General features: G+C 36.5%; 3 protein-coding genes across 4 annotated transcripts; 1 reads left to right on the top strand and 2 right to left on the bottom strand.

Moving 5' to 3' along the window:
- The first annotated feature begins 2,174 nt into the window (after nt 1–2,174).
- On the top strand, nt 2,175–26,424 carry LOC116297003 (serine/threonine-protein kinase tousled-like 2). The gene is made up of 27 exons (XM_089036337.1): nt 2,175–2,368; nt 2,453–2,556; nt 6,076–6,135; nt 7,546–7,618; nt 7,725–7,789; nt 8,479–8,544; nt 9,399–9,518; nt 10,348–10,374; nt 11,257–11,331; nt 11,860–11,898; nt 12,439–12,510; nt 12,990–13,066; nt 13,531–13,590; nt 14,124–14,212; nt 15,779–15,848; nt 16,346–16,412; nt 17,620–17,717; nt 18,153–18,234; nt 18,698–18,789; nt 19,637–19,682; nt 20,068–20,111; nt 20,863–20,944; nt 21,136–21,156; nt 21,406–21,472; nt 22,426–22,670; nt 23,344–23,451; nt 23,979–26,424. The coding sequence occupies exons 1-27, from the start codon at nt 2,260–2,262 to the stop codon at nt 24,117–24,119; spliced, it is 2,199 nt and encodes a 732-aa protein (XP_088892463.1). The 5' UTR covers nt 2,175–2,259; the 3' UTR covers nt 24,120–26,424.
- Nucleotides 3,180–3,496, bottom strand: LOC148907143 (inhibitor of growth protein 4-like). Its single transcript, XM_089036357.1, has 2 exons — nt 3,470–3,496; nt 3,180–3,378 (listed from the first exon to the last, which is right to left on the bottom strand). The coding sequence occupies exons 1-2, from the start codon at nt 3,477–3,479 to the stop codon at nt 3,215–3,217; spliced, it is 174 nt and encodes a 57-aa protein (XP_088892483.1). The 5' UTR covers nt 3,480–3,496; the 3' UTR covers nt 3,180–3,214.
- LOC148907142 (uncharacterized) lies at nt 3,510–5,142 on the bottom strand. Of its 2 annotated transcripts, none has more exons than XM_089036354.1 (7): nt 5,034–5,142; nt 4,828–4,913; nt 4,618–4,720; nt 4,376–4,414; nt 4,092–4,199; nt 3,705–3,848; nt 3,510–3,622 (listed from the first exon to the last, which is right to left on the bottom strand). In XM_089036354.1, the coding sequence occupies exons 1-6, from the start codon at nt 5,067–5,069 to the stop codon at nt 3,843–3,845; spliced, it is 378 nt and encodes a 125-aa protein (XP_088892480.1). In that variant the 5' UTR covers nt 5,070–5,142; the 3' UTR covers nt 3,510–3,622; nt 3,705–3,842. The 2 variants fall into 2 exon arrangements, with proteins under 2 accessions (XP_088892480.1, XP_088892481.1); XM_089036355.1 differs by having other exon boundaries at nt 3,756–3,848.
- Nucleotides 26,425–26,601: the final 177 nt, after the last annotated feature.

Genomic DNA, 26,601 nt, shown 5'->3' with positions numbered 1-26,601 from the left:
ATTTAATTGTAGTTATCTATTATATTTTCCCCAGAGATAGTTTACCAACCGTCGCTCAAGACTGAGAAGAGCTGCCCTACACAAGCGATTCAGCCAAGAAACAGCAACCACTACGTTGTCAGCGGTTTTCGAAGAATCAAAAAATCACCTCGTTTCCATGACGACAGCCAAAAAGCCGTGCCAACAAGGACAAGCTTTTGAATTATCACGACCAAGTCAATCATTCATGCCCTCATACAGAAACGCGGGTCTTTCTTTGTCACATGAGAATAACAGCATCCCACAAGGTCAATTTGTTGATGATGTCATAAGTGTACAGTACCGTAGAACCCGTCTCGTTGCTACTGCGCATGACTTCCCTCCACAGCATGCTGGTAGTACTAGTGCCTTACTTGCTATTCCGCTATCACATCAGCAAGGATTTGAACATCATCCTTTTCAGTGTTTAAGATACTGTGACCATTTGCTTCAGAAAATGTTTGGCCGGGACTGGATTGACCAAGTGAGCTCAAGGGAAGACTAGTAAAATAACCATGTATTTGTAACGAACAGTTTCTATCTAACACGGTCATCATATTCGTTACGTTAACTGACATTAAAAGTTATGTTTTCCATAATGCAAAACTTTTATTACAACGAGTGCTAAAGACTGTAAATGTGAAATAAAGTTTTTCTTCAATTTGACTTGATTAATGCACTTGACCTTGGTCAGAGGTTTCGGTTTGATGCGTTTGAGTGGTTTGGTTCAAAGTTTCTTCAACTGCATGCCAATGAATTACTCGGTCCATGATTGCACCAGACATATTAAAATAAAGGGCCGTTTAATAAAATTTAAAAATATCACTTTATTTTTTGTCGTTCCGAGCAAAGCTTCGCGGTATTTTTTGAAAAAAAAAAAAAAAAAAAAACAACAAAAAACAAACAAACAACAACAAAAGTATTTCAGTTCACGAAACTATTCTCTATTTTTCTTACCAATCATCTGTTAATGCTTAATGAGCAAAAAGGATTTCACTGTTTTTGTTTTTACGCGGTGTTCTAACCCAACGACGAAAAAAAAAAAAATCGATTTCACTGTGCCATAAGCCTCGAGGGCTAGACTATGTTGTCATTCGCAGAGCTAAGGCGTAGAAATTTTGGTTGAGAGTGACTGGACAAATGCGGATCAATGCATTGCACCCTAGAATCCATTAAATCACCTGGAACTCCACAGCAACTCATCGTTTTTAACGACTTGTTTATCTCTTTGATCGTGGCCTTGTATTTACCGCGCTTATAGAGTGATTTTCAAAAACCTGTGAAATACATTTTAACGTATTTAGTAACTATTAAATTCTAACTCCTTTGCTTTCTATTGCTATTGAAACTGGCTATTACCATTAAGAAGTAACTTTTTTTTGTGGTTAATGAAAACCACTCTAGCTTCGAGAAACTGGCTATTACCATTAAGAAGTAACTTTTTTTTGTGGTTAATGAAAACCACTCTAGCTTCGAACTCGGAAGAACCTGTTGTCAGCAACACTTTGGAACCCGTTTCTATTCGCCTATCGTTCCATATATCCTATAAATATACGGAATGCATAGTTAAATTAAACAATACGAAAGAAGAACGGTGTAAGTGGAACTGCTAAGTTTAGCACGTGATTAGTATGTGATCAGATATTTAGCACAGTAACCAGCATGTGTGCCTGGTGGGTACAAACATGGTCTGGTACCAGTTTAAAACCGTTTCTATAGATCTCCTCCCCTCCAGATAATGTCATGCATCATACATAGCTACGTTTAAAAAAAGAAGAAAAGTGGGATAAATGTGTTTTTTTGTAAATGCTAGCACGTGACCAGCATGTGATCATTGGCTTTGTAGCCCAACCTGTCTGGTGTATGAGCGTGGTCTGGTATTGACCTCACGCGGCATCGATTCTGCATCGATTAAGAAGGATTTCTTGTAAGCACCCAGTTTGAAACCGTTTCTATTTTCCTTCCCTTCCATATCATGTCCTTTGTGATATATTGTTTTATACATTTTAAATCAATACAGATATAAATGGAAAAGAAGAAAATGAAAGTGTTAATGAATAGATTTTTCATTAAGGTTGCCACGTGATTAGCATGTGATTATTAGCATTGTAACCCAGCCTGTCTGTTGTCAGAGCGTGGCCTGGTATTTACCGCGTTATGCATCGAACAAGAAGAACAATTTGTCAGCCAACACACACAGAAATGGCTGGATTTACTCTTTTCTCCTCAGTAAATTAGGTAATGGCAGAGCCTGTTTGCTCGAGAGAGCAAAGCTTCACTGGTTTTCAATTGCAACTCGATAGAAGTAACAGTAAATCTCGCGATATGGATCGAGGAGACTCCTCTTCATGTAAGACTATTTCGCCATGTGATATGATAAGCTAATTCCGTCATTTTTTATCAACTTCCTTCTTATGTTTTTTTATTATTATAGGCGAAGACAAGACCCTAGAGGCTTCTTTTACTCATTTTTCGGGGCTGGAGGCTCTAAATCCCCAAAAGCGAGAACTCTTAGAGGCAAGATTCTCTGCACCCAGGGTGAGGAATGATGTTAAAATCTATCTTGATCTGCAAATTATTTATACCTTTGATTGAAATATTCGTTGTACTTCTACCAGTTAATGATGATTTTCTTTTTATAATGGATTTTAGTGTTAGTGTTAGTATTTATTAAGGATGGCAAAACTGAGATGTAAATAATTGAACAGCCGCCATGTTGGTTGATCTTACAAAAGAATCTAATGAGGAATGCTTTGTTATCGTCAACCAAGATGGTGGCAATGACATGCGCCCCAAGAATATTAAAGTGCAAGAGCTAGGGTGTTGTAATCTCGTAGATGAACATAAAAAGATCATAGCAAAGGTCTTGTATAGTTTTAGGACTACATCACTATACAGTCACTAATTGTTATTAAAATAATGCACTAGTCAGTTGTTTCCACCACCCCCCCCCCCCCCCACCCCCGGGACATGGTGGGGGAATTAGCAAATGATGCATGGCAATCTAAGACAAATCCTCCAGCACCCAGGGCAGAAATAAAATGCAAATCCCCTACCCTCAGAGGTCACGATAATGATTACTTATGGTTATTGATTTGCTATCACTCATTCTTTCAGAAGTTGAGAAAAGAGGGAGAGAGAGAAAATAAAAGAACTTGACATTAGTTTGGAATATCAACTTTAATTTCATCAAACATTAGACTTGAGAGCACAATGGACAAAACCATTGCTCTGTCTTGGGTTCCTCTGTCAATCCAACACGCTGAAGATGGAACCATTGTGCCACACACTTAGGACCATCGCATCCAACCATAAGGCCATATTCTCCTTGAGAGCATACACAGTATACATCTGCATCCTCTGAATTTAATAATAGATTAATTCAAGGCATTTAAGTATATTCTAAGATCTAGTGATAGCTTTACCAAATTAATTAACAGTTTCAGCTTACCTTGGCACATTGGACAAACCCATTCCATGGGTGCGGGGTATTTCAAATCAAGACATCCTAGGCAATAAGCATCTGTACATTGTTCAGGGTCAGCTGAACAACATACAGATGCCATACCTTTACATACAATACAGCTCATACCAATATTGTTATCTAAAAATTACAAAAATAATATCAAGAAATGCTAAAAAAACATGCTTTTTAACTATGACTTGCAAACTATGGTAAAAAATACCTAAGCAGTCATTCATTTGACTTGATTTCTTTGCTGCAGTCTTTGCCTTACGCTTTTCTATGATATTCCCATAGTGGTCAAGGTGCCATTTTACTTCCTGCACTGGCAACAGTACTTTCTGTGAGAGATCTTCAATATCTATACCTGGAACAAAAATTAATAGGAATTAACAAAGTAATCTAGCTATCCAAGATATATTTTTCATAAAGAGTCATCAGATGCTTTCAGTTTGATCCATTCATGCTGCATCACTGTTTTTTTTGAGGTGGCAGTTTGCAGTGACTGGATTTGTTAAAAACAAAAAAAGGAAAACAAAATAAGCACCACAGCAGCAGCAACAACAACAACAACAACAGATACATTTATATTTCTAGACTGGGAACTTACTTCAAGTTCAGGTCCAACTTTTAAAACACCACACTTCCCAACAACTAGAGTTGCTTGCTTGGTTTTTGACAGAGAAATGCTTTTGACTGAAGAGTTTATGTTTTCTACCTTTTCAAAAATAAATATTTCATGATTTTAAAAAGTGTTTAGCAATGCAAAATTATATTATATCACATCCATGTGGCTATGATGGTGCTATACTGTACATGTGGTAGCATGATTACAACAAAACTTGTCCCAAAAATTAATTATCACCTTGATATTTTTTGCCTTTGCAATCATACCTTTTTACTTTCTTCAGCAAAGTCAACAGATGAAGATATCTGAAGTTTGGGAAAGAATGTTAATTAAGCTTATGTTCATAAATTATCATCTTCATTATTATTTGTTGTTGCTATAATATTGATATATCTATTAACAATAAATAAATAATTGATAATATTTCCAAATTTGACTGGAACCATGAGACAATAAATAGAAAATTTTCTGTCTTTACGCTCTTAAATTATATTCTATGTGTACATACCTCTTTTGCATACTTTAAAATCGCAACTGAGTCGCCTACTGTAGAAATACCGATTTCTTTGAGAATTTCTCTGTTCAAATCACGAACCATCTCTTTTTGCATTCTAAAAGAAATGTATCATACGACACATTATTGAGTATTATTATAAAAGAAAGTTTAATTCTTATAAAATACAATGAATATTGGGTTAAAATAAGCTTTCATACAGACCTTTCACGAGCGAACTTTTCTGCATAATCTTCAGCCTCTTGTACGGCACATTTGGCGAAAAAGTTTTTCCAAAATCTTAGCAGATTCTGGAAAAATCAATAAAAAACAGCGCATTTAATTGGAAGTTAAGAATCTAATACGAAATATCCAATCAGTATGAAGAAAAGTACATTTAAATAACAAAAAACATGCAAATATATCATTACCTCGTGGACTTCGTGGTGGTCATCCATGTCCGCCATCTTGAAAGCAGAAACTCGGTTCCAGACTCCCAACTTCAATTTCCACGTGAGGTACGGGGAAGGCGATTGGTATTTCCAAGAAATCCCCCGGGGGGTAGAGAACGGAATTTGCTCAAAGCTACGGTAATTCTCCCTATATTGCCCGACAAAATCCCCACATACCGCGGGGGTGGGGGGTGGTGGAAACAACTGACTAGTGCATAAAAAGATATAACTAGCTAAAAACTAGTGTGAGCTGCGTCGGTGTTTCTAATGAAACAGTAATGATGAAAAGGTAAATTATACACCGTGAAAAGATGAAAAAACTTACTGACGTTTCGGACGCTAGTCCTTCGTCGGAGTAAAAGAGAAAGAAGTGGTAGAAAGGAGTGTACATATGATAGAATAAGACAAAAGAAACCAATGAGAGCAAGGTAGGCAAGGAAACAAAAACAAACAATCAAAAGACAAAAGAAAAGGTTAGTTGAAAATAAAGCGTTCATTAATCCCGTTGACTAGTGCATAACTTCTGTTCTCATACATTCACTCTATGAAGTGTTACTATGACGGAATACAAAAGTATCTCAAGTCTCCTATAAGTTTGATCAGAAAGAGCTGCCAATATAAACCTATATTGTCAGCTCAGAATTACTGTGCAATGTGGTACAAGACTTATTGTGATTTTAAGTCACCTATGTCGTTTTATATAATGATGGCATTGGAGGAAAATATATTCAGAAATGGCATATTTGTCGCTTTGCGACTTTAGCCAATATGGAATATTTTCCCCCAACAAACCATCATTATAAACAATGATAAACATTTACAAGATACTGTACCCTGGTTTCGAAAGCAATTTATTAAGCTTTTGATTCAACTAGAGTCTTGATCATAAAAACTGCAGTCATGCGTCTTGATAAACCTTGACGCACGTGACTGCAGTAAGTGGTCAACACCAAAGATGTGAGGTATGTTGATTCTGTCCCGATTCAGATCAAGACTAAGTTCTATTCTGATTATGTTTCAGTCTTTAAACCAAGATTCACAGCACAGTAATGCATCATCAGCTGGAAGTGACAATGATCAGGTAACGCATGTAATGGCTTCATCACTGAAAATATATTTGCTTTAAGACTATAATCGTAGTACCATCCTTGGGAACCCAGGGGTAAAGTTCTGTTGCTTGTTTCTCCTTCCCAGAAAAAAAAAACCCTGGGGAAGAAGTCTGTTAGAGCTTATTCAGTAAGTCCAAATTCAAAATAGTAATAATAATAATGGGAGTTTCTTATATAGCACATTTCAAATATCTCAATGCGCTTTACATCTTTGATCGGTGGAGGACTTTACAGGCTGCATATTAATGCATCACATGTTCGTTTAAAGTTATACTTGTAATGCTTGCACCTGGTTAGCTCAGTTGGTAAGAGTGTCGGTCTGTTGTGCGGTAGGTCGTGTCCAAGCCTCGGTCGGACCAACACTCTTAATAACTAAGGAGAAGGTACTGCCTTGTAATTACATCTGCAAATGGTTAGACCTTCAAGTCTTCTCAGATAAGGAATTTAAACCGCAGGCCTTGTCTCCAAAGCCTTCCTAACCTAAAGTATAAATGGGGGACATAAAAGAACCTATTGAAGTATTCGTGTGTAGGGGATTGTTTCTCTATCCCAATTTGGAGGCATAACACTAATGTACTAATAAGTCACTCATGATTGTGAGCTCCACGGCTGCTATGATAGCATCTTAATATGCTACCCATTAAGTCCTCCACTGACCACAAATTGAAACCCCATTTAGACCATGTAAAATGTGCTATATAAGAACCTCCCATTATTATCATCAATATTATTATTGGTCGACCCCAACGGGTTGACCAATCAGGAAATAGATTAATTTGGACTTCCGGAACATACTCTAACAGGGGTATTTTTTCTAAGAGAGATAACGAATTTTACCTCTGGGTTCCCAAGGATGTTGAAGTACTGTACTAAAGATGTAGTCTTAAATTGTATAGTTAAATATCATAAGCCTTAATTTTAAATCTTGACTATGACATCATTTCCATATTCCTCTGTCCATATGTCTATTTATAGATTGACTCTGGTTCTTGATTTATTCATTCTTCCATTTCCAGCCATCCATAGATCCCAGCACATTCATCCATCCATCCATCCTGGCATTTCTTCATTGATTGATTACATGATTCATTCATCTATTTTCTTCCTATAATATCCATCTTATCCCTCCCTTAGTATTCCTACCCATCCTCTTACCAACCCAAACACTCTTTCCTTCATTCACTCACTAAAGGCCTACAGACACACAGTGCCACATTTTGTGCAACATTGCAGGCAATGTTGCTGAAGTAGGATAGTTTTCTACTTCATCAATGTTGCGTGCAACAAATTGCGCCATGTGTCATGGCTTGCAACATCAATTGCATGCAACATTGTGCGCAATATTGCACTGTGTGTCCGTAGCTTAACTGTATCTCTGATAGGTAACGCCGGGTAGCAGGCCTGAGAAGTATGGAAGCAGAAAGCGTAAAGCACCAATAGAAGTTGACACTCCAAGTATGATTTGATTATTTACATTTAATAGTTTTGAAACTTTTCAGTTATTACAATTAAACCTCTCATCTTAATTGAGCTGCATTCAATAATTCTGTGGTATTAACAGGTCCAGTGATGACAAAGAGTGGAAGAGGTGATCCGTCAACAGCCAAGATAACAGAATACTTTAAGGTAGTTTAGTTTTTTCTGGTTGTTTTATTTCAATTGGCATGAAATTAAAATTTCTTGGTAGTTAAAAAAAGTTAAAAAAGTTTCCAGACGGTTTTGTCTAGTAAGCTTCTGATACTGACTTCTGATCAGAGATTGGACCCTTTTAGCTTGTTCATAATGTTTTTTCATTTCATACCACATGTCATTCCCTATAGTATTATTTCTTTATTTAAGGGAAGGGATGTTAATTATTGGGTTGATGATGAATGGTTGTAGTTCTTCCCATTTCACTCAGTAACAAATTCATGACCATCTGATAAAGTCAAAAAAGAAACAACCATTATAGAAGACACATGAATATGAGTACTACTAAAATAAAGAACCACTTGACATTCTAAGAGAATGACTAAAAGAAGTCTGTAAAAAACTGTAAAAAAAATACACATATTTTATATTATATGATACACAGCACATTGTCTCCATTACATACATTAGACTGAATTAAGCCAATTCTCCTTTGATTGGGGAGTAAAAATATATATTTTTAAACTATTGTTGCTTGTTTGCTCGCTGAAAGTAATGAGGTGAGTAGCATGGTCTCCATTAATTTTGCTTGTAACTCCCTCTTGGGCCCAAGAAATTATGCAACACCTATAGCATTTAATTGTAATAAACAAGTCACATTATATGAACTGTTTAATTGCTTTCAGCAAAATGAGCTGACTCCTTCAATGAGCAGGAGCCCTCAAAATCTTCTTCCGTCCTTTAATTCAATGGTAAGATACTACTGTACTTTCAGGTTTTGATGGGTACAGTTTGTAGATCAATGTCATGTGAATTTGAATGTAAAGTGAAGTGCTGCAAGACATAGTAGAGCTTTTAAGCTCTGACATATTTCGGGGTCCAAACTGTTCAAAAGGAAAAAGGCTACATAAAGCAAAACATTTTCTCAGTGATTTAACGTTCATCTGAACCAATAATCCCCTTCACAGTTCCCTGCACCATCTGGAAAGGTAGCTGTGCCCTTGCATCCAAGCGAGACGAATGGTGAGCTTGCAATAGAGCCATACATGTGAATAATTGTCCAAGGTGTTTAAAAAAGGTCTATTTCATTGCAAGCTCACTGTTGGTCTTGCTTCGATGCAAAGGCATGGCTAATTCAAGATGGCACAGGGAACTGTAAAAGAGATTTTAAGGACTTTGGAATATGAATCCTATCATGAAGAAAAATCAAGGAAAATCTTTTTAAAACTGTAAATTCATTTTGGACTCAGAAGTAGTTCTTAAAAATGAGGGGATGTCACACTTAAAAGCTCTATTGCTTAGTGTATTAAAAAGCACAATTCAAAATTGTCAAAGAGAAAACAAAAATGGGAGTATTCATGGTCTTGTCATGGTCTTGTAACACATCAAGGCATGGAATATTCAGGGACCACGGAGCATATTGAAAAGTGGGTGGAGTGGGCTGGCATTTGAAAATCAAGCATATTAAGCATCAAATTTCTGGGTGGGAAGTTTTTTATTTATATTCATATTTATTGCACAAAAAGGGGGGGTTGGGGGAGGGGCTGCAGTCCCTGGCTCCAAGGTCCCTGAATAATGATTCAGTGATTATCGTTGTTTATCATAGGTCAAGAGTGAAAGTTCCAGTTTACCATGCATGCAGTTGTCAGCCTTACATGTGAACAGCACCCCAGATATACATAAAGATGATGATCTAGAGTGTATTAGTGTACATGAAGCTTGTCAGGTGAGTCCCATGCATAAAAAACAACAACATTTCCACAGATTTTCGAAATCATGCTATATGTCTTGAAAAATAACTCCAGTTTCTTTGCTTGCAGTCCTTTGTCCGTTCACTTCTACTAGCAAATATATATTTTTTCATGAATAAGATAATGATAGTAGAGGATGACATCAATTATTATTGTCTTAATACAATGCATATGAGAATGGTGATAAATGTGATGATGATTAAGGTGATGATGATAATAATAATGATGAAGATGACTATAGTAATGGTGATGATGATGATAATGGTAACAATGACTATATTGATGGTGGCATTGAGGATGATCGATGATGATGATGATGACGGTGATGATTATGATGATGATGATGGTGATGATGATGATAATTGTCATGATGATGATGATGACGGTGATGATGATTATGATGATGATGATGATGATAATGGTGATGATGATGATTATGATGATGATAATGGTGATGATGATGATGATGATGATTATGATGATGATAATGGTGATGATGATGATAATGGTGATGATGATGATGACGGTGATTATGATGATGATGGTGATGATGACGGTGATGATGATGATGATGATGATGACTGTGATGGTGATGATGATTATGATGATAATGGTCATGATGATGATGATGACGGTGATGATGATGATGACTATGATGGTGATGATGATGATGATGATGATGGTGACGATTATGGTAATGATGATGATGATGTTGATACCTACTGTATGATGGTGAGGATGATATGGTCATGAAAATAATGACAATGCTAATGGCTAATAAAATTCTATAATTCTTATTTGCAGACAATCTTGACTTTATCTTCTCTCAAGGTAAGTAATATAAACATACTAAACATCAGACGTTTGATGTCAAACATTCTATAAAAAAACAACAAAGAACAAGATGCTACCATAATAGGGAATTGAGATCAGACATCTATTTTCAGTTATGAGACCTGCCATAAATCCTGGTTATAAGCCAACTTGTTATAAAGCCTGCCTACCCAGATAAGCCTGTTAACACAGATTGAATATATCTTTCCAGTTATAAGCCACTCTTCTTGTTATAAGCCTTCCTCTAAAATGTTTTTTTTTTCACTGTTGAAATATAAGAGATTGATTGGCAACATTATACATGTAGAAATAAATAACGATGTCCACATCATTCCAAACTCTTTTTCCTCCTGGTTATAAGCTATTACCCCCTTCCCCCTAATATTATTGGAACTGTAAATCGTATTTGGGATTGTAAATTTATTGTAAGTTTTATTTTAAATTTATTGTAATCCTGAAGGACTCAGCTTTGGTAAATAAGAAATATCTATCTATCTAGCACACGAGAGAAGCATTAGGAGAAGCATGACAAATAGCGGAGTGCTTCTTGACTCTACTCGAGTGTTCTGCCAATCCCCAAGTGCTTTAAGACTCCACACAGCAAGCACCATTTTTATTTCTTTTATTACAATTTCTTTTAAAAATTACAACGTATATATTTTTATAAATTACAATTACCGTTATTTTTGATATGAATGAAAAAGTGTTCACGCTTGCTGTGTGCTCTCATAAAGCACACACTCCCAAACAACCAGAACACAAGATTTGTAATGATTATTTAATGAAAGCCCATCAAAAACCCTTATGAATGAGCCTAAGCCCTGGCTTTATGACTGGAATTGTATGGTGTTTATCAAACTATTTTTACTTCACTGCTAGGAAATGGAGATGAAGATGTCAACAGGAGCAGAGTCTTCACAGAAAAAAGATAGTACGATTGATGACCTGAAAACAGTAAGCAAAATTAGAAATATAATCCCAATTCTACACATGTTAGTGAGCACCTATCTTACCACCACTACATTTATTATTTACAACCCTTATTAATTAGCACCCAACAAGTAGACTTGCATGTTAAGGGAAGCACCGGTGGTGTGCGCTGAGAAGGCGCCTCTCACCATTGCGGCCTGAGTTCAAGTGCTGTCGATCTCGATGTGTTGTGTGAGTAGAGTTGTTTGTTGGTTCTCTCCTGTGCTTCAAGGGTTTTTCTCCAGGTTCTCCGGTTTTCCTCCTTCCTCAAAAATCAACCCCTAAATTTTAATTCGATCTTTGGGCTTTACAACAGGGAAAAGCTTTGTAGATGTAGATAGATTTTAGAACATGTTCATATACACATGTATGGCTCAACCAGTAATCCAATTTGCAACTGGGCATGAACAATACAGCGGTGATAGACAGTGCATAGCAGAGTGCATGCAACTTGCCACCCATAAAATTTATAAAAACTATAATAGTAATTACAAACTACTGTTTCTTGTTCAGGTTGTTGAAGACTATAAAAACCAGTTAGAAATTCAGAAAGTAAGTTTTTCTGACTTGTTTATTTATATTATTATTATTTATTGATAATAATAATTAAAACAATGGCTGTCCAGTGATACTCCAGATTCAAATTTTTAGCCTCAACTTGACATAATCCAGTGTTTTCCCATTTCAGACCATGTGTCATTTGAGTATCATTTCTTTGCTTAACGGTAACACACGAGAAGACACATGAATATGGTTACAACTCAAACAAAGAATCTTCTTCTCAAAGAGTGACACATGGTCTGAAATGGGAAAATATTATACTTATAGGTGGACTAAGTCCATTTTGTGTAGAATTGAAGTTGACGTGCTTTACTTTTTTTGTGAATATGTTTTGATACTGAAATGAGGCTAACTCTGCGTAAATGAGTCTCTAAAATGCAAATAAATAGATAAAAACGAAAGAATACATATACAAATAAATAATGAAAGAAAGAAGAAGAAAAAAACAAAAGAAAACAAAAAACAATGCACTTTCCAAGCCCTGGCAAATGCTCAACACTTGATATAACTGTCTATTTTTATTTTTTATAGGTCTTAAACACCAAGATGGAGAATACCCTTAAAAAGTGCTTGGCTGTCAATAAAGATCTTTTGATTTCTGAAGTAAGTTTTCAGATGGATATCAATTTTATTTTTGATTGTAATTTCTTTCTTGCGCGAGAACAACAAACAGAACGTAAAATAATGGCTTGGCATCAAACAATGTCTGCCCAGAACTGGGATTTGTCGGGTCAAATCTTTGCTTTGCTGGTCATTTTGAACAGTAACGTTTTGCTGGAAAAAACGTATGACTAAGCTAAAACTAATTTGGCCAGTCATTTTGACCTACGACTTACCGGACAAGCCCTGAACAATATAATTATGTGTTCTTAAGTTGATGGGAGAAAAATTTCAGAATCAAGAAAAAAGAAAATAAAGAGTGAGAGAGGAGGGAAGAATACTGTACATGTACAGTAAATGGACAGAAGGTCGAATGGATATGTGAATGGATTTAGGGAGGGAATTAGGAAGGCATTACGGAGGAATGGATGGATGGAGAGAGGGAGTTTCTCATTTTACTAAATTGTACATTTCATTTCCAGTCCACAAAAGAGAAAAATGAAGTAAGAGACAAATGCAGAAGGAACAGAATTCGTCTTGGTCAGCCTGTACCAGTAAGGTAAAGTTAACCATTTGCCGGCAACAAAGCAAGCAGGGAACTGGAACTGAGTTTCACAATTTTGTTTTAAGGTATCTGGGGACCTTCGCGAGCGATGTTCACTAAAAACGTCATAACCACTAACTATTCATCTAATGGCTTTAAAAGTATATTTTTTTTCTTGATGCTGAATAAACATAGATTCTTACCATGAGAATTATTTTTTGATCAATCTATTAGTTAATTAAGAGTTTTGTTATTTTCGACCGCTCTTTTCCATGAAGTTCTTGGAACGCCACATTTCAATCAATATTTTGGCAACAAACCCGTTTAGTGAAAATTTGAGACACTGTTTTCGAGATCGGATCAAAAACTCCCCATGTTCCAATCAAAAATTATAACCCTTACTCTTAAAAACTGATTAGATTGATTAAAAGATAAGTTATTAATCATAGTAATTCTCACCTGATATTTTAATGTCATAGACAAGGAGCTCATTATGTGGACACCTGGAAAGATGGATATGCCTTCCAAGAGCTACATCAGTATGTAATACAGCTATTATTATTGATTTTTTTAAATGATCACATGTACTTTAATCTGGAAACATACGTCACCTGTGAAGGTGATTTATCCATGACTCTAAATCTGTGTTGACATTACACTCATTAATATCTCCTGCTGGTCATTTATGTACTTTTTTCCCCTTGCAAAAAAGTTTAAACTTACGAAAATACATATTCATCGATAATGTATTAAAATTAAAAGTAAAAAAATGCTGAAAGGACAACCCAAGAGATTTAATTAAAAAAGAGCCTGAAACCTATATAATAGAGAAAAAGTTAAAGACAAGTTTTTAAACAAAGAAAAAGTAATAAAAAAGATAAAGTCCGACTTTACATAGTCACTCCAACATGATTCTAAGGAAACCCTCCTAAAGGCCTCAGCGGTGAAAGGCGAGTGCACTGCCAGAGCACCCTCGACTCTGATCATCATAATTGTCATTAATTCCAGTTTAGTTTAAATATTGTTCCAAAGTCTTGAATTGCTGTTCATTGGATTTTTTCTTGTTTTACAGACAGCAGGATAGAATTAACCAACAAAAAGAAGAACTTGAAAGACAAAAGAAACTCCTGCTGAAGAAGAAACCACAGTCCAGTTCTGCAGGTAAAAACAAATTGGCATGAAAGGTGGGGGAGGGGGTGGGGGAAGGATGTACACCTGGTGTAGGGGAGGGGGTGAGGGAAGGATGTACACCTGGGGTAGGGGAGGGGGTGAGGGAAGGATGTACACCTGGGGTAGGGGAGGGGGTGAGGGAAGGATGTACACCTTGGGTGGGGGAGGAGGTGGGGGAAGGGGGTACACCTGGGGAGGGGAGGGGGAGGAGGTGGGGGAAGGGTGTACACCTGGGGTGGGGGAGGGGTGCACACCTGGGGTGGGCTGGCATCAAGTTTCACTCATTGATAATATTCTAAAATTCATGTGTCACAATTTTGAGGCACAATAACAAATTAATCATAAATTTTAACTGAATTTCAAAGTTTCACTCTCATTCAACCATTCACTAAGCACACACATTATTTGAGTAGAATCATACATCAAAGTAAACCTGGTATTAATAAATGATGCTCTAAATCTTACTATTTTCACATATAACACACTTAGGTCAAACAAAAAAATAGGTGTGTTTCCTGTTGTGTGACTGACCCTAATATTTTTTCATTCCCAATTGCACCACAGGGTTCCCAATAAGCTCAATTCCACTGTAATATCAGTAAAAAAATTCGACCAACTGACCTCAGTTATTTTTATTATGCAGCAGGAAACACACTTATGTTTTTGTTTGGCATTACACATAACCCAAGTGCCACATAATCCCTTGAGTTAAATTTCAATTGTCTTTATTGATTTTGAAAGCAAAGTTATAAAGGTTTACTGTACTGTATAACCTCATCTAAACCAGCATTGCTGAATAGGGCTATAATTTATGTCAATATTCATAATTTATTAAGTGCATGGCTTGAATTGTTTGTGGGACTAACCAGTATTGGTGGTGTCCACAAGCCCAGACACCATGCTACATCAAACATCCCTCACAGTTGGTGCTCTCATATTTTCTCCTTCTGGTTCTGTGTGACTGATGGAGGCTTATTAGTACCTCTAGGGATACATTTCTAAAAATGTCCTAGATTATTATGATTGTGTTATGTCGTGACTAACCTCATAACAGAATTGAAGAAATAAAAAACGTGCGTACATGCAGTGTGCAGTTATAAAGCACGTGAGGGTTGGCAGAACATGAGTGTTAGGAAAAGCACGACAAGTAGCGGAGTGCTTCTTGACACTTCTCGAGTGTTCTGTCAATCCCCATGTGCTTCATGACTACACACAGCACAGCAAGCAAGTTTTTTATTTCTTTTATGAAATACAAATTACAAAAACTGTTATTTTGCATATGAATGATGTGACTCAACCAATTAGAATGCAACATTTAATAATAGTTATTTTATAAAATAAATCAGAGAACTCAAGATTTTCTCTCAAGTAATGTAATTAATATTATTTCTGATTTCTGCCTAGTGGAGAACTGAATTTTTTCAAGAAATATTAGCTTGAAGAACAAAATTTACTACTAATTAATATATTATTCAATGAATTAATTCATTTTGCTATTCATTTCCTCATAAAAAGTGTTATGACCTTTAAGTAACAATTTTCTATTCTTTTCCGTAGCAAATAAAGAAAAGAAAAGTTCTAAAAACAGTAATGACAGTGATTCATTTGCAAGACCAGTGTCCCCTGTGTGAGTAGCATTAATAAGTCAGAACATACTTTGTGGATGTATAAATGCATGTGAAAAATTATGGCACATTTAAGACATGATCATAAAATATCTGTTGGTTATCGCACAATGTTCAGCCAGAATTGAAACTTGTCTGAAAAAAACTTTGTCTTGCTTGTCATTTTGACCAGTAACGTTGGGCCAGAAATGAGGTATGTCTGAGCTAAAGCTGGTCATCATGACTGGGGACTGACCAGCTGTTATTTTAAGCCCTGGACATTTATTAATATTGACATCATCATCACGTAGGATTATAAATTTCAGTACAATGTAATTCTAGGCAAATGCAGGCGTTTATGATATATTCTCCATATACGCTTGCAAAACACTATCATTTTACTGTACTTTCTCCAGAAGTATTATAAAGTTCTGTACCATAATGTTTTCTTTGTTAATTAGCCCTTTGCACCTCACTAAAAATTCTAATTATTATTAATATTAGTTTTACTTTTCTTTAGATTGTCAGCATCTGAATATTATGAAAGAGAAGAAATATTAAAATTAAGAGCACTAGCTCTCAAAAAGGTATTGCAACTAAAGGTTTTTATAGCTTTTTAGGTGAAGGGTGCACCTTTGAGTGTTTTATTTGTGGCTTGGGAGAATTGGGCAACTTCTAACTTAAAGAAAACTATATTACCTTTGCCTTTAAGTGTTTGAATCCCAGTCAATTCATGTGTCTGAGCCACAGAGCTAATTTGGTTACTTTTCTTTTTCGAATTCCAAGGGTTTTTCAGTGTCTGGTTTTACCTTCCTCCTCTCAAACCAACCCTAACTAATTCAAACTGGTGTGCTCGGTGTGCATGAGGTGTGCTTGGGAGTCATGTTGACTGTAAAGTGGATGCCAAATGTGCCTTCCCATTGCTTTTATATTGACCCTGTTGAGCTATGCCATTGTTGTACTGGCAGTGGTGATTAGCGATAATGACAAGTAAAAGTCAGCCAATTTTTGGCCATAAGCCATCCATATGTTCTCAAAAAAAAGATTTTTTAAGCTGAATTATACATTAAATTACTGTTCTCCTATAATTATTTGAAGGGGGGGGGGGGGGGGGCTGTAGAAACGATATTCAGGGAGAAAGTATGGCATGTTCTGAAATTAAAAAAGTCATCACAAATCAAATCAACGAGAACATTTTAACTGTAGTTATAATCTCTAATAGTCCAATTGCATGGCTTGAATTGTTTGTGGGATCTACCAGTATTGGTTGTGTCCACAAGCCCAGACACCATGCTAAATCAACCATCCCTCACAGTTGGTGCTCTCATATTTTCTCCTTCTGGTTCTGTGTGACTGATGGAGGCTTATTAGCATCACTAGAAGGGTACATTAAACTACATTGCTTTGAGTAATGTTGGGTGATCAGGTAAAGCAAGTAGTGTGTAATGCACAAGGCTTGGTGTATGAGAAACAAATTATTGACAATCACTACCCCAAGTGTAGCAGTGGTGTAGCTCAATGGGGTAGAACGAAAAGCATGTTAAGGCCTCTTTAGCAGTGGCTGTACAGTCAATGTATGACCCCAGAGCACAGCTCTTAACAGTTTGAATTAGTTAGGGTTGATTTTAAGGAAAAGCCAGAGGGACAGAAAAACCCTGGGAGTCAGAAATCAAACCTCAGACTTCAGAGTGAGCTCTAGGTCAGTGATTACACAATGCACCATCCTGCCTGTAAATAATCTGGAGACTTACATGTATATGGTAAAGTATAATTACATCTATTGTGGTTTTATAGGAAGAAACAGATGTACAACTTGAAGCTGAAAAACTCGACAAGGAAAGAAACCTACATATTAGAGAAATGAAAAGATTACAACATGAAGATGATTCACGGTATATACCTATTGAAAAAACATTGCCGGGTTCAAAAAAAGGGTATATCATCAAAGCTAAGACTGAAGGAGAGCATGGGAAGACAAACAATTATGCTAATTTCATGCGTATTGCAGTTTTCCCTTCCTGTGCACATGTTATGCATCATGGCTTTGTCATGTCATGTTTATCTAGGTGGACCAACTTTGCTCTACTGCGCATTTTTACATGTCTATATGCAAATATAATACACATTTCAGAGTACCCAAAATCCTTTTCAGTCTTAACTTCAATGATATGACCTTCTCGAACCCGACTACGTTTTTTCAGTTAGGTGCATTGGAAATTGTTGATTAAATAATAAAGTGCTAACTGCACATTCAGATTCATTATTTGGTTGAAATACTTTTTTTTAGGTGGGAGCTAGTATCTCATGTCATTTCTTCATTTCTTTAGATTTAATAACCATCCACAGCTGAACGGAAGATATCTCTTATTACAACTGCTCGGCAAGGGAGGATTTAGTGAAGTTTACAAGGTAAATTAATTTTAAATATTTTGGTAGCAAATACAGCGCAACATGCAAAACTATAACCACATTTAACGTAACGGGGAAGCACCGGTGGCGTGCGCTGCTAAAGCACCACATCTTACCAATGCGGCCCGAGTTCGAACCCTGCCGATCTCGATGACATATACGAGTAGGGTTGCTTGTTGGTTCTCTCCAGGTTTTTTCTCCGGGTTCTCTGGTTTTCCTCCCTCCTCAAAAATCAACTACTAAATTCTAATTCGCTCTTTGGGCTTTCACCTAGTTTGGAGCCTAGCTCTGTTGTAATTTTCCCACGCTGTGTAACAACAGTAAAAGCTTAAATATTAGATATAATAGATTTTTAGAATTGCATACTTCTGTGCATGAACCCTGCATACTGTGGGAATGTAGTTCCATCTCCAATTTTAATACAGTAACAGAGAAGCTTTATTTTCTTGGTGTTTATTTGTAGGGTTATGACTTATTTGAGCACCAATATGTGGCCTGTAAGATTCATCAACTTATTAAAGAATGGAAAGAAGAAAAAAAGAAAAATTATATAAAGTAAGACATCCCTCGCATCCTTTCTCACACCTCCTTTCATCTTCTCTCACGTCGTTGGTTGTTTTGATCACTAAAAACGATGTCTTTATCGTTTTTGTTATGGTAAAAAACAAATTTATTCAGTTTTTTTATGTTTCTGTACTCTTATTGACCATAAATTTCGTCATCACATTGTCAAAGTACTATGCGAATCTTGGCTACACCTCGTGAATTCACACTACTTTAACAATGTGATTGTACAGTTTATAGTCAATAAGAGGACAGACATAAAAAATGATGTAAATTTGTTAAGTGGAAGTGATAATATAAAGTGTGAGCCACCCCAAGAACCCCTTGGAAGTAGCATTTTAAACATGATCAGTGTGAAATTTTCAGTGATTTTTCACACTCCGATGTATCTAATAAATAAGGCCAATGCTTTGAATTCACCTTTTCGGCGCTAGCCGTCACGTGGTACATGTATAAATTGTGTTGGATTGTGTTACGGTCACCAAGAAGTTCGGACATTGTTCTCGGATTTCCGTATAAATGACTTTGATGACTTTAAACAAACTATTTACTTGGTTTGTTTAGTTAGTTCTCTAAATACAAGTAAAATATCATTTTTCTAGCTTGATTGAAGCTTTTCTCATTGCTGTGAAGAGAGCTAACTAAAGAAATCTATCTAAATTTTCTCTTTAAACTCAGTGAATTTGTATGGGAATCCGGGAACAATGTCTGAACTTTTTGGTGGCCGTAACACAATCCAACAATGTGTTTACAACGTCTGCGACGTGACAGTTATCACCGTAAAGGTGAATTGTACTACTGCTTTAATCCTTAATATATTTAACCAATTGTATTTCAGGCATTCAGTCAGAGAATATAACATCCACAAAACTCTTAACCATCCGGTAAATACACTCTGTATTGTCAAGTTTCATTTCATTTGAAAAGTAGTCATTAATACCCAGGGGTGGATCTATGGGGGGAGAGGGTTCATAAGAACTCTCTTAATCGCAATTGAATCCCCTAAATGAAAACTGTGTGACCCAACCCCCTATTGGGTGCGATATTGATTATATTGAAGCTCTTAGCCAAGCCAATCTAGAGCCTTTTTTTCTTTTTTCATCTCTTTTTGGTTTGGCAACTGTTTTTTGAATCCCCCTACCCAAAATCCTGAATCTACCCCCAGAAATATACAATATTGGACAAAACTGTAGCCTTGTCTGTTAAGGTACTTGCTTGAAATTCCAGAGATATCAATTTAACCCTTTTTTTGTCCTTGTTTCTTTTTAGAGAATAGTCCAACTTTATGATGTCTTTGAAATTGATAATGACACGTAAGCAATATCTGTTTTTATTCCAATGTATTATTCCTCTTTTAGTTTAGCAAAGGTCTGTATGTGTTATGAGAGTGTGCTGCTAATATTCCCCCCCCCAAAAAAAGACTGGTATTTGACTATAGTAATATCCTGTTTATGAGGCATGGGCTCAAGAATTTTTTATGGCAGTGTAGGGTAGGGGAGGAAATGGTCATTTCTTTCCCTTATACTCCCAGTCAATCTCTTATGTTTCATCAGTGAAATGCTTAAAACAACTCAGGATGGTTTTAGAGGGGGGCTTATAACTGAAGGGATAATTTCCGCAAATAACATTTAGATTTTTTTCTATACCATTAAATTGCAAAATAAGCTTAGTACTATGCTTGGCTTTCACCTACGTCATTGAAAATTTCCCAAAGGCTTATAGGCAGCCAAAATTCCAGCTAAAAGAAGTTTTAGATACGGAAAAATGAATGATGATAAAGTGACAATGATTGCATGACAGAATTTGACTGGTAATGAATCGAAAACCAAACTTCGAAAATAAAATAAAAACATTTTGGTAAAGCTTTTCTTATAATGGTGTAAATATTATAATATTTATATTATAATATATAAAGTTTGTAATATTTGACAAACAGTTTTGTGAAGTGAATACTTTGGATTTTAGTATTTTGATGACATCGCGTGAAAACCAAGAATTTCTTGGACTAAGTGTTTGTACTATATAATATAAATTTATAATTATTTGAATCGTTTTCTTTACCAGTTTTTGTACAGTAATGGAGTATTGTGATGGTCAAGACTTGGACTTCTTTCTCAAACAGCACAAAATTGTCCCAGAAAGAGAGGTTAGTTTTTGTTAGATTTCCCTAAATTTGAGTTAAACTAAAATGTGTTAAACCCTGTTCTTGCACAGTAAATGAATAAACAAGAAAGTGAACTAATTGCTTTCATTTTTTCCATTGGTTTTCCTTTAATTATTTCTTCTATTTATCTAATCATTGGTGACTAATAAATGTTTTTTGCTTGAATTTCCCAGGCCAAGTCCATAATAATGCAGGTAAAATAGTCATCTGCTGCTCTAGCAAATAAAATATTATCATCATCATCATCATCACCATCATTATCATCATCATCATTATCATTATCATCATCATCATCATCATTATCATCATCATCATTATTAAAATCATCAATCCCTAGTTGAAGAGAAACTATTTATATACATATTATATTTAAGATGCATGCTGTTTGCTTTTATTTTTGGTGAGCAGATCCCATAGCTTACTTAAAATCTTTATCATTTTAGACGGTCAGTGCATTGAAATATCTGAACGAGATTAAACCACCCGTTATTCATTATGACCTAAAGCCAGGTAAGTTTGTTAGTTTACAAACTATTATAAGTGTGTAGTTGGTGTTCCTGTGCTATCCACAACTAGAGGACTTGCCAATCTCCTTTCGTCACCACACAAAATCTATAATAAAAGTGAGAGTCTTGTTATTAAGATTTACAGAGGAGAGACAGAGAGAATAAAAGCTTGAAAAAAGGAAATTGTATGAAAGGATAAGGATAGAGCCTAATGCCCTAGCTCCTTCTGCTAGTATGCGGCCATATTGATTCCTCACCCATTATCTATGTATGGGTAGAGATGGTAGTTGATTCTCTTCTGTGATTTTGCAGGGATGTGTTACCTAGAATCTCTGGCTTTCCTGCCTTCACGAAAATCTCTGAAAATAAATTTGAATTTTAGAGGTTTCATCAACAGAGCATTTCCAAGATGTTGTGACCAAGTGAGTCATAGCGAGGCTTGGTGCAAAGATACACTTGGCAGCACAAAATATGGGAACGTTTTTGAGAAGTTATATTTTATAAGAATAATGATATATTATTCAGCCGCCTGTCAAAGACAAAAAATATCGAATTTCAAATGTATACTTTGCACGTAGCCTCAGTATAATGCACTTTGTCACAATGTCTCAAAAATAGGCTATTGGTTTGTAAAGCTGTTAGGTCCTTCTCCACCCCCCCTACCCCAGAAATAGAAAAAAGAAGAAAGAAGACCTCATCCTCCTAAAAAAAAAAACCGACGCCTGGCAGCCCACTCGCAGGATCAGAATCCCCTACCGCCTCTCGGGCCATTCTCTCCGTCTACATTCTCCACTCATTCTTCTCCTGGTTTCGTCATTCTTCATTTCCTCCTCCTCTTCCTACTCCTCCATCTCCATCTCCTGCTCCTTCTCCTCCCCCTTACTTTTTTCCTCTTTCCTTTCAATTGCATTTCTCCACAGTTTTTCAGATGTCCTAACAGCATAATGTTCTCTGCAGGTAATATTCTCTTAGTTGGCAAAGGGGCGTTAAGTGGCGAGGCAAAAATCACAGATTTTGGACTCAGTAAAATATTCGAGAATGAAGGAGATGACAGTATGGAGCTGACGTCACAGGGAGCAGGAACCTACTGGTACCTCCCCCCTGAGTGTTTCGAAATAGGCAAAGTACCACCCAAGATATCCTCCAAGGTCGATGTGTGGTCTGTAGGAGTCATATTCTATCAAATGCTATTTGGTAAAAAGGTGAGTCCAGGGGCTTGCTTTGCTTGCATTGATAGGCCATAATCTATTGTTGGGTTGCAAGCATTCCCAAGAGAGTTAAAAGACAAAAACATGGCGGCCATTGTGGTGCCGTTAACAATGAATGCTAATTAGGAATTTTTTGTTAAATGGCACCAACGCTAGTTCCCCGGAGAGGCCACGATGACGTAACGTGCAATCGAAGAATACATGTAGGGAGGCAGCATGGTCGTGTGGTCATAGCGTCGGTCTCGACATTGGGTGGTGCTGAGTTAGAGTCCCGCTATGGCCACTAGCTGACACTGTATTTGTCCTGGTTTCTGATTAGTTCAAATTCAGTTTCTCGAACATGCTTGTTAATAGCCAACTGGTTTGTCTCCTTGCCAGTTGGGATTCTTAAAACACTTTGTTTCTTTGATTATTTCTTCATTTCAGTTTCATCCCAGTGTCCCCAGTTAGTTGTATAAACTAAATACATCGACACTTAAATAAAGTTTTTTTTTATTTTATTTTTATACACTTTAGATTGATACACTTCAGTAAACTTTGTTTTCTCTTGTGTCTATTTTACTATTACACGGCTGATTAGTATTTTTTATTTCACTCGTAAAATGCCTTCACTATACTACTCTGGAAATATACTTAATTATAATTTATTTATTTATATTTTTTACAGCCCTTTGGTCATAATCAAACTCAAGCGTCGATTCTAGAGAACCGTACGATATTAAAAGCAAAGGAAGTGGATTTCCCTAACAAACCAGTCATCAGTAGTGAAGCCAAGGTACTAGCACAGCATAATGCAAGACTTGCCTGTAACATTTCTATTTTTAAAATATTGTATCAAGGCCAAATGTGATAGGAGATAGGAAGATATAACTAGCTAAAAACTAGTGAGAGCTGCGTCGGTGTTTCTAATGAAACAGTAATGATGAAAAGGTAAATTACACACCGTGAAAAGATGAAAAAACTTACTGACGTTTCGGACGCTAGTCCTTCGTCGGAGTAAAAGAGGATAGGAGATAGGAGATAGGTCATTCCAATATTCAAGAATAGCTGGAATGACTTTTGTTTTCTCTTTTCATTCTCGTTATGAGCATGGAGTTTGTTATTGAGATATTCAATGTTGTGTGTATTCAACGACCAACTCGCAGATCTAACCATCAAACAACCTCTGGGTTCATCAAGATGTAGAGTCGTCCAATAATGGAACTTAATGTCTCAGAGGTGATAGGCGAGCGTACTACCTCTACGCCAATCTTGACTCCACCTTTTTCAGTAAGCAAACCAAAGTATGATTTTCTTTTTCAGAACTTCATTCGCCGCTGTTTAGCGTACAGAAAAGAAGACCGAATAGATGTATTGACTCTTAGTGAAGACACTTACCTCAGACCGTCCAGTAAGAAGTCATCATCCTCACAAAACTCCCAAAACAGTTCGTCCTCATCGTGATAGTGCAACACAGCTTCCCTTTTTGTAGTTATTGAATGCGACTATATTTTTATACTCAATCTACGAAGGTAGGATGAATCTACATGGTGATTGGGATGAGCCCTTTTCTTCGTTCTCCGGGAAAAGAAATGATCCTAGATCCAAGAAGCTAGGACCCTGCATTGCAGGTGTTCATGGTTCATTCTGCTCGAGAACGAGGAAGACAACAAAATCCTTCCAGTCCCCTCGTCTGCCCCAATCTTTCCTCCCCCAACCAAGAACGCCTGGCAACCCCCAGCAGTAGACAGGGCCTGACGTCTCACCAAACGATCGTCCTCAGGTTTTCAACATCCCTCGTATTGATAATCATCCTTCAAAACAGAACATTGTGTATGTATGTTTGTCGGACCTTTTTTGGAGAGTTCAAGAAAGGTTTTGAATAGGAAAAACTGTCCGTTTTCTACCAATCGAGAAAATAACTTTGCATTTTATTTTTTTATGGAATGGCGAAAAAACCATCAAGTTTTGGCATTTTTAGAGCGGAAGTCGTAAAGGGAATTTCAAGTGAAACCAAGTGTATTGTCTGCAATTTTCCCTCGATAAATTATTTCTGTCGTTCCACTTTCGAACCGTGAATACTCAAGTTTCTTTTATTTGTGTAAATATACTTTTATTTTATTTTATTCTCTTTCATCATTTCATTTGAATAGCTTTTATAGACTTTCAATACATGTAACTCGAATGCTATTGGTTTCGATTCGTAATCTGATTGGTTGACACGAGTTTTCACGGTTTGAGTAGAAGGACAGTAATAGACCTCTATCTTGTGTTATTCCCTAGAGTATCATTACTTTGTTTAACGGTAGCTCATGAGAAGACAGATTAATATGAATACAACTCAAACAAAGAATCCTATTCTCAAGAGAGGGAAGGACACGTGATCTAAAAATGCTCCAGGGAACGGCACGTGGTCTAAAATAAGAATGCCGTAGATAAAGCCCAGTTCAGACGTATAACTTTTATCACGTCGTTCCCAATAGCTTTTGAAGTCGACTGGAAAAAAAAATCCATAAATTTCGACGTCGCATTTACAGCGCAACGCGCAAAAGTATGTCCACATTTAATGTATTCGCGGACTTCTATAAATAATTACACTTTATTGGTTTACTAGATTTACATGAGTAATTTTCATCTAGGTCACTAGTACTACACTAAATAGAAGCTACAATATTTACAATTCATTATCAATTATCATTATCATTAGACTTCTATACACGGGCTTTGCGCTGCCAAATGAGCTTTTACACGTCTTGTTTGGTAAAACCAGTAAGCTTCGTATCGAAATGACTCGGTTTAACGTACAAAAGCCCGTGTATAGAAGTATGCGAATACACTAAACGTGGTCCGCGCGCACAATAAACTGAACGACATCTTCATGGCGATGCAACTGCGCATGTTTTTTATCACTAGCCGCTGTAATATTGAGCCTGCATAATTCAGTAATTATGTATTGCATTTGACGCAAATTAAGCTTGACGTTTGATTCAACGTCGATCTTCGTGAAGCTGGATCAGTCGAATTGGATTTTCTGCCGCTCTTATATTAATCAAATCTGTCGAATTCAATTGGTTTAGGCTTCGTAGTCGTAAATATTAGATTCGACGCGCCAAAATGTTTACGTCTAAACTGGAACTTTTATTATAGACTTATATTATTTTGTTCTAGTACTTATTATTTAATTTTGATGCTAAAGTGATGATCATCGAAACTCTTCTTTGTTATTATGGTTCTCGTGAAAAGGCAAATATTTCCATGTTCAGTTAGGAACAAAAAAGCTTCCCAGACAATTATTACTTCGAGGTTGAACATAATGCATCATGGATATTGTTTACAATTATCACTTAAGGATGTTTGCCTGCAATGATTGTGCGCATCTATTCTACGCATATGACGTGACGTGTTTTTCGAATTTTAGGGGGAAACCATGGGCAACGCATTTTCTCGTAAACATCCCTTCAACATGCGCTACAAAATAAAGTCACGTGACTCACTTGCATGCTATGTGCCACAAGACACAGCAAGCCCAAGCATGGAATTTTAGTCGTTTTCTGAATCCATATTCAGGAGGAGTCGATAAACAGATAGTCTCCCTCGCATCCGTTTTTAGTGTCGGGAGGGAGCGTTGCGTGACGACCGACACTAAAAACGGATGCGAAGGAGACTAATAAACAGATTTTAAAAAGGAGTTACTTGCTACTATGATATGTACATAATTAAGAGGCAAGTATCAGAATTATATTATAGAATAAAAACCCTTTTCTTGCCAGTGATTGAATTTCTGTTGTTTTGTGCAAATTCATTCAGCAGATTGATACCAAGCAATATCTTTGGTTGATAGCACACGACGGGCATTGTTTGCTTTTCATTATAGACCGGTGTTCAAATTCACTGATGAGATTCATTTAGCTGTTTGATTTGAGCGTTTTCGGGTTCCAAGCTCGCT

This window comes from Actinia tenebrosa, unplaced genomic scaffold (genome assembly GCF_029948245.1).
Source record: "Actinia tenebrosa isolate PJP-AT-01 unplaced genomic scaffold, QUT_ActTen_1.0 PGA_scaffold4__44_contigs__length_22323623, whole genome shotgun sequence".
Lineage (NCBI taxonomy): Eukaryota > Metazoa > Cnidaria > Anthozoa > Actiniaria > Actiniidae > Actinia > Actinia tenebrosa.
This window is presented reverse-complemented; position numbering and strand designations above follow the sequence as displayed.

Bases quoted from the DNA above. Each gene is read 5' to 3' on its own strand.
- LOC116297003 (XM_089036337.1), top strand. From the start codon at position 2,260: ATGGCAGAGCCTGTTTGCTCGAGAGAGCAAAGCTTCACTGGTTTTCAA. The intron at 15,849-16,345 runs GTGAGTAGCATT...ACTTTTCTTTAG, and splicing joins GCAAGACCAGTGTCCCCTGT to ATTGTCAGCATCTGAATATT. The intron at 18,790-19,636 runs GTAAGACATCCC...ATTGTATTTCAG, and splicing joins AAAAAGAAAAATTATATAAA to GCATTCAGTCAGAGAATATA.
- LOC148907142 (XM_089036354.1), bottom strand. From the start codon at position 5,069: ATGGCGGACATGGATGACCACCACGAAGTCCACGAG. The intron at 4,415-4,617 runs GTATGTACACAT...CCCAAACTTCAG, and splicing joins TTTTAAAGTATGCAAAAGAG to ATATCTTCATCTGTTGACTT. The intron at 4,200-4,375 runs GTATGATTGCAA...ATTTTTGAAAAG, and splicing joins TTGCTGAAGAAAGTAAAAAG to GTAGAAAACATAAACTCTTC.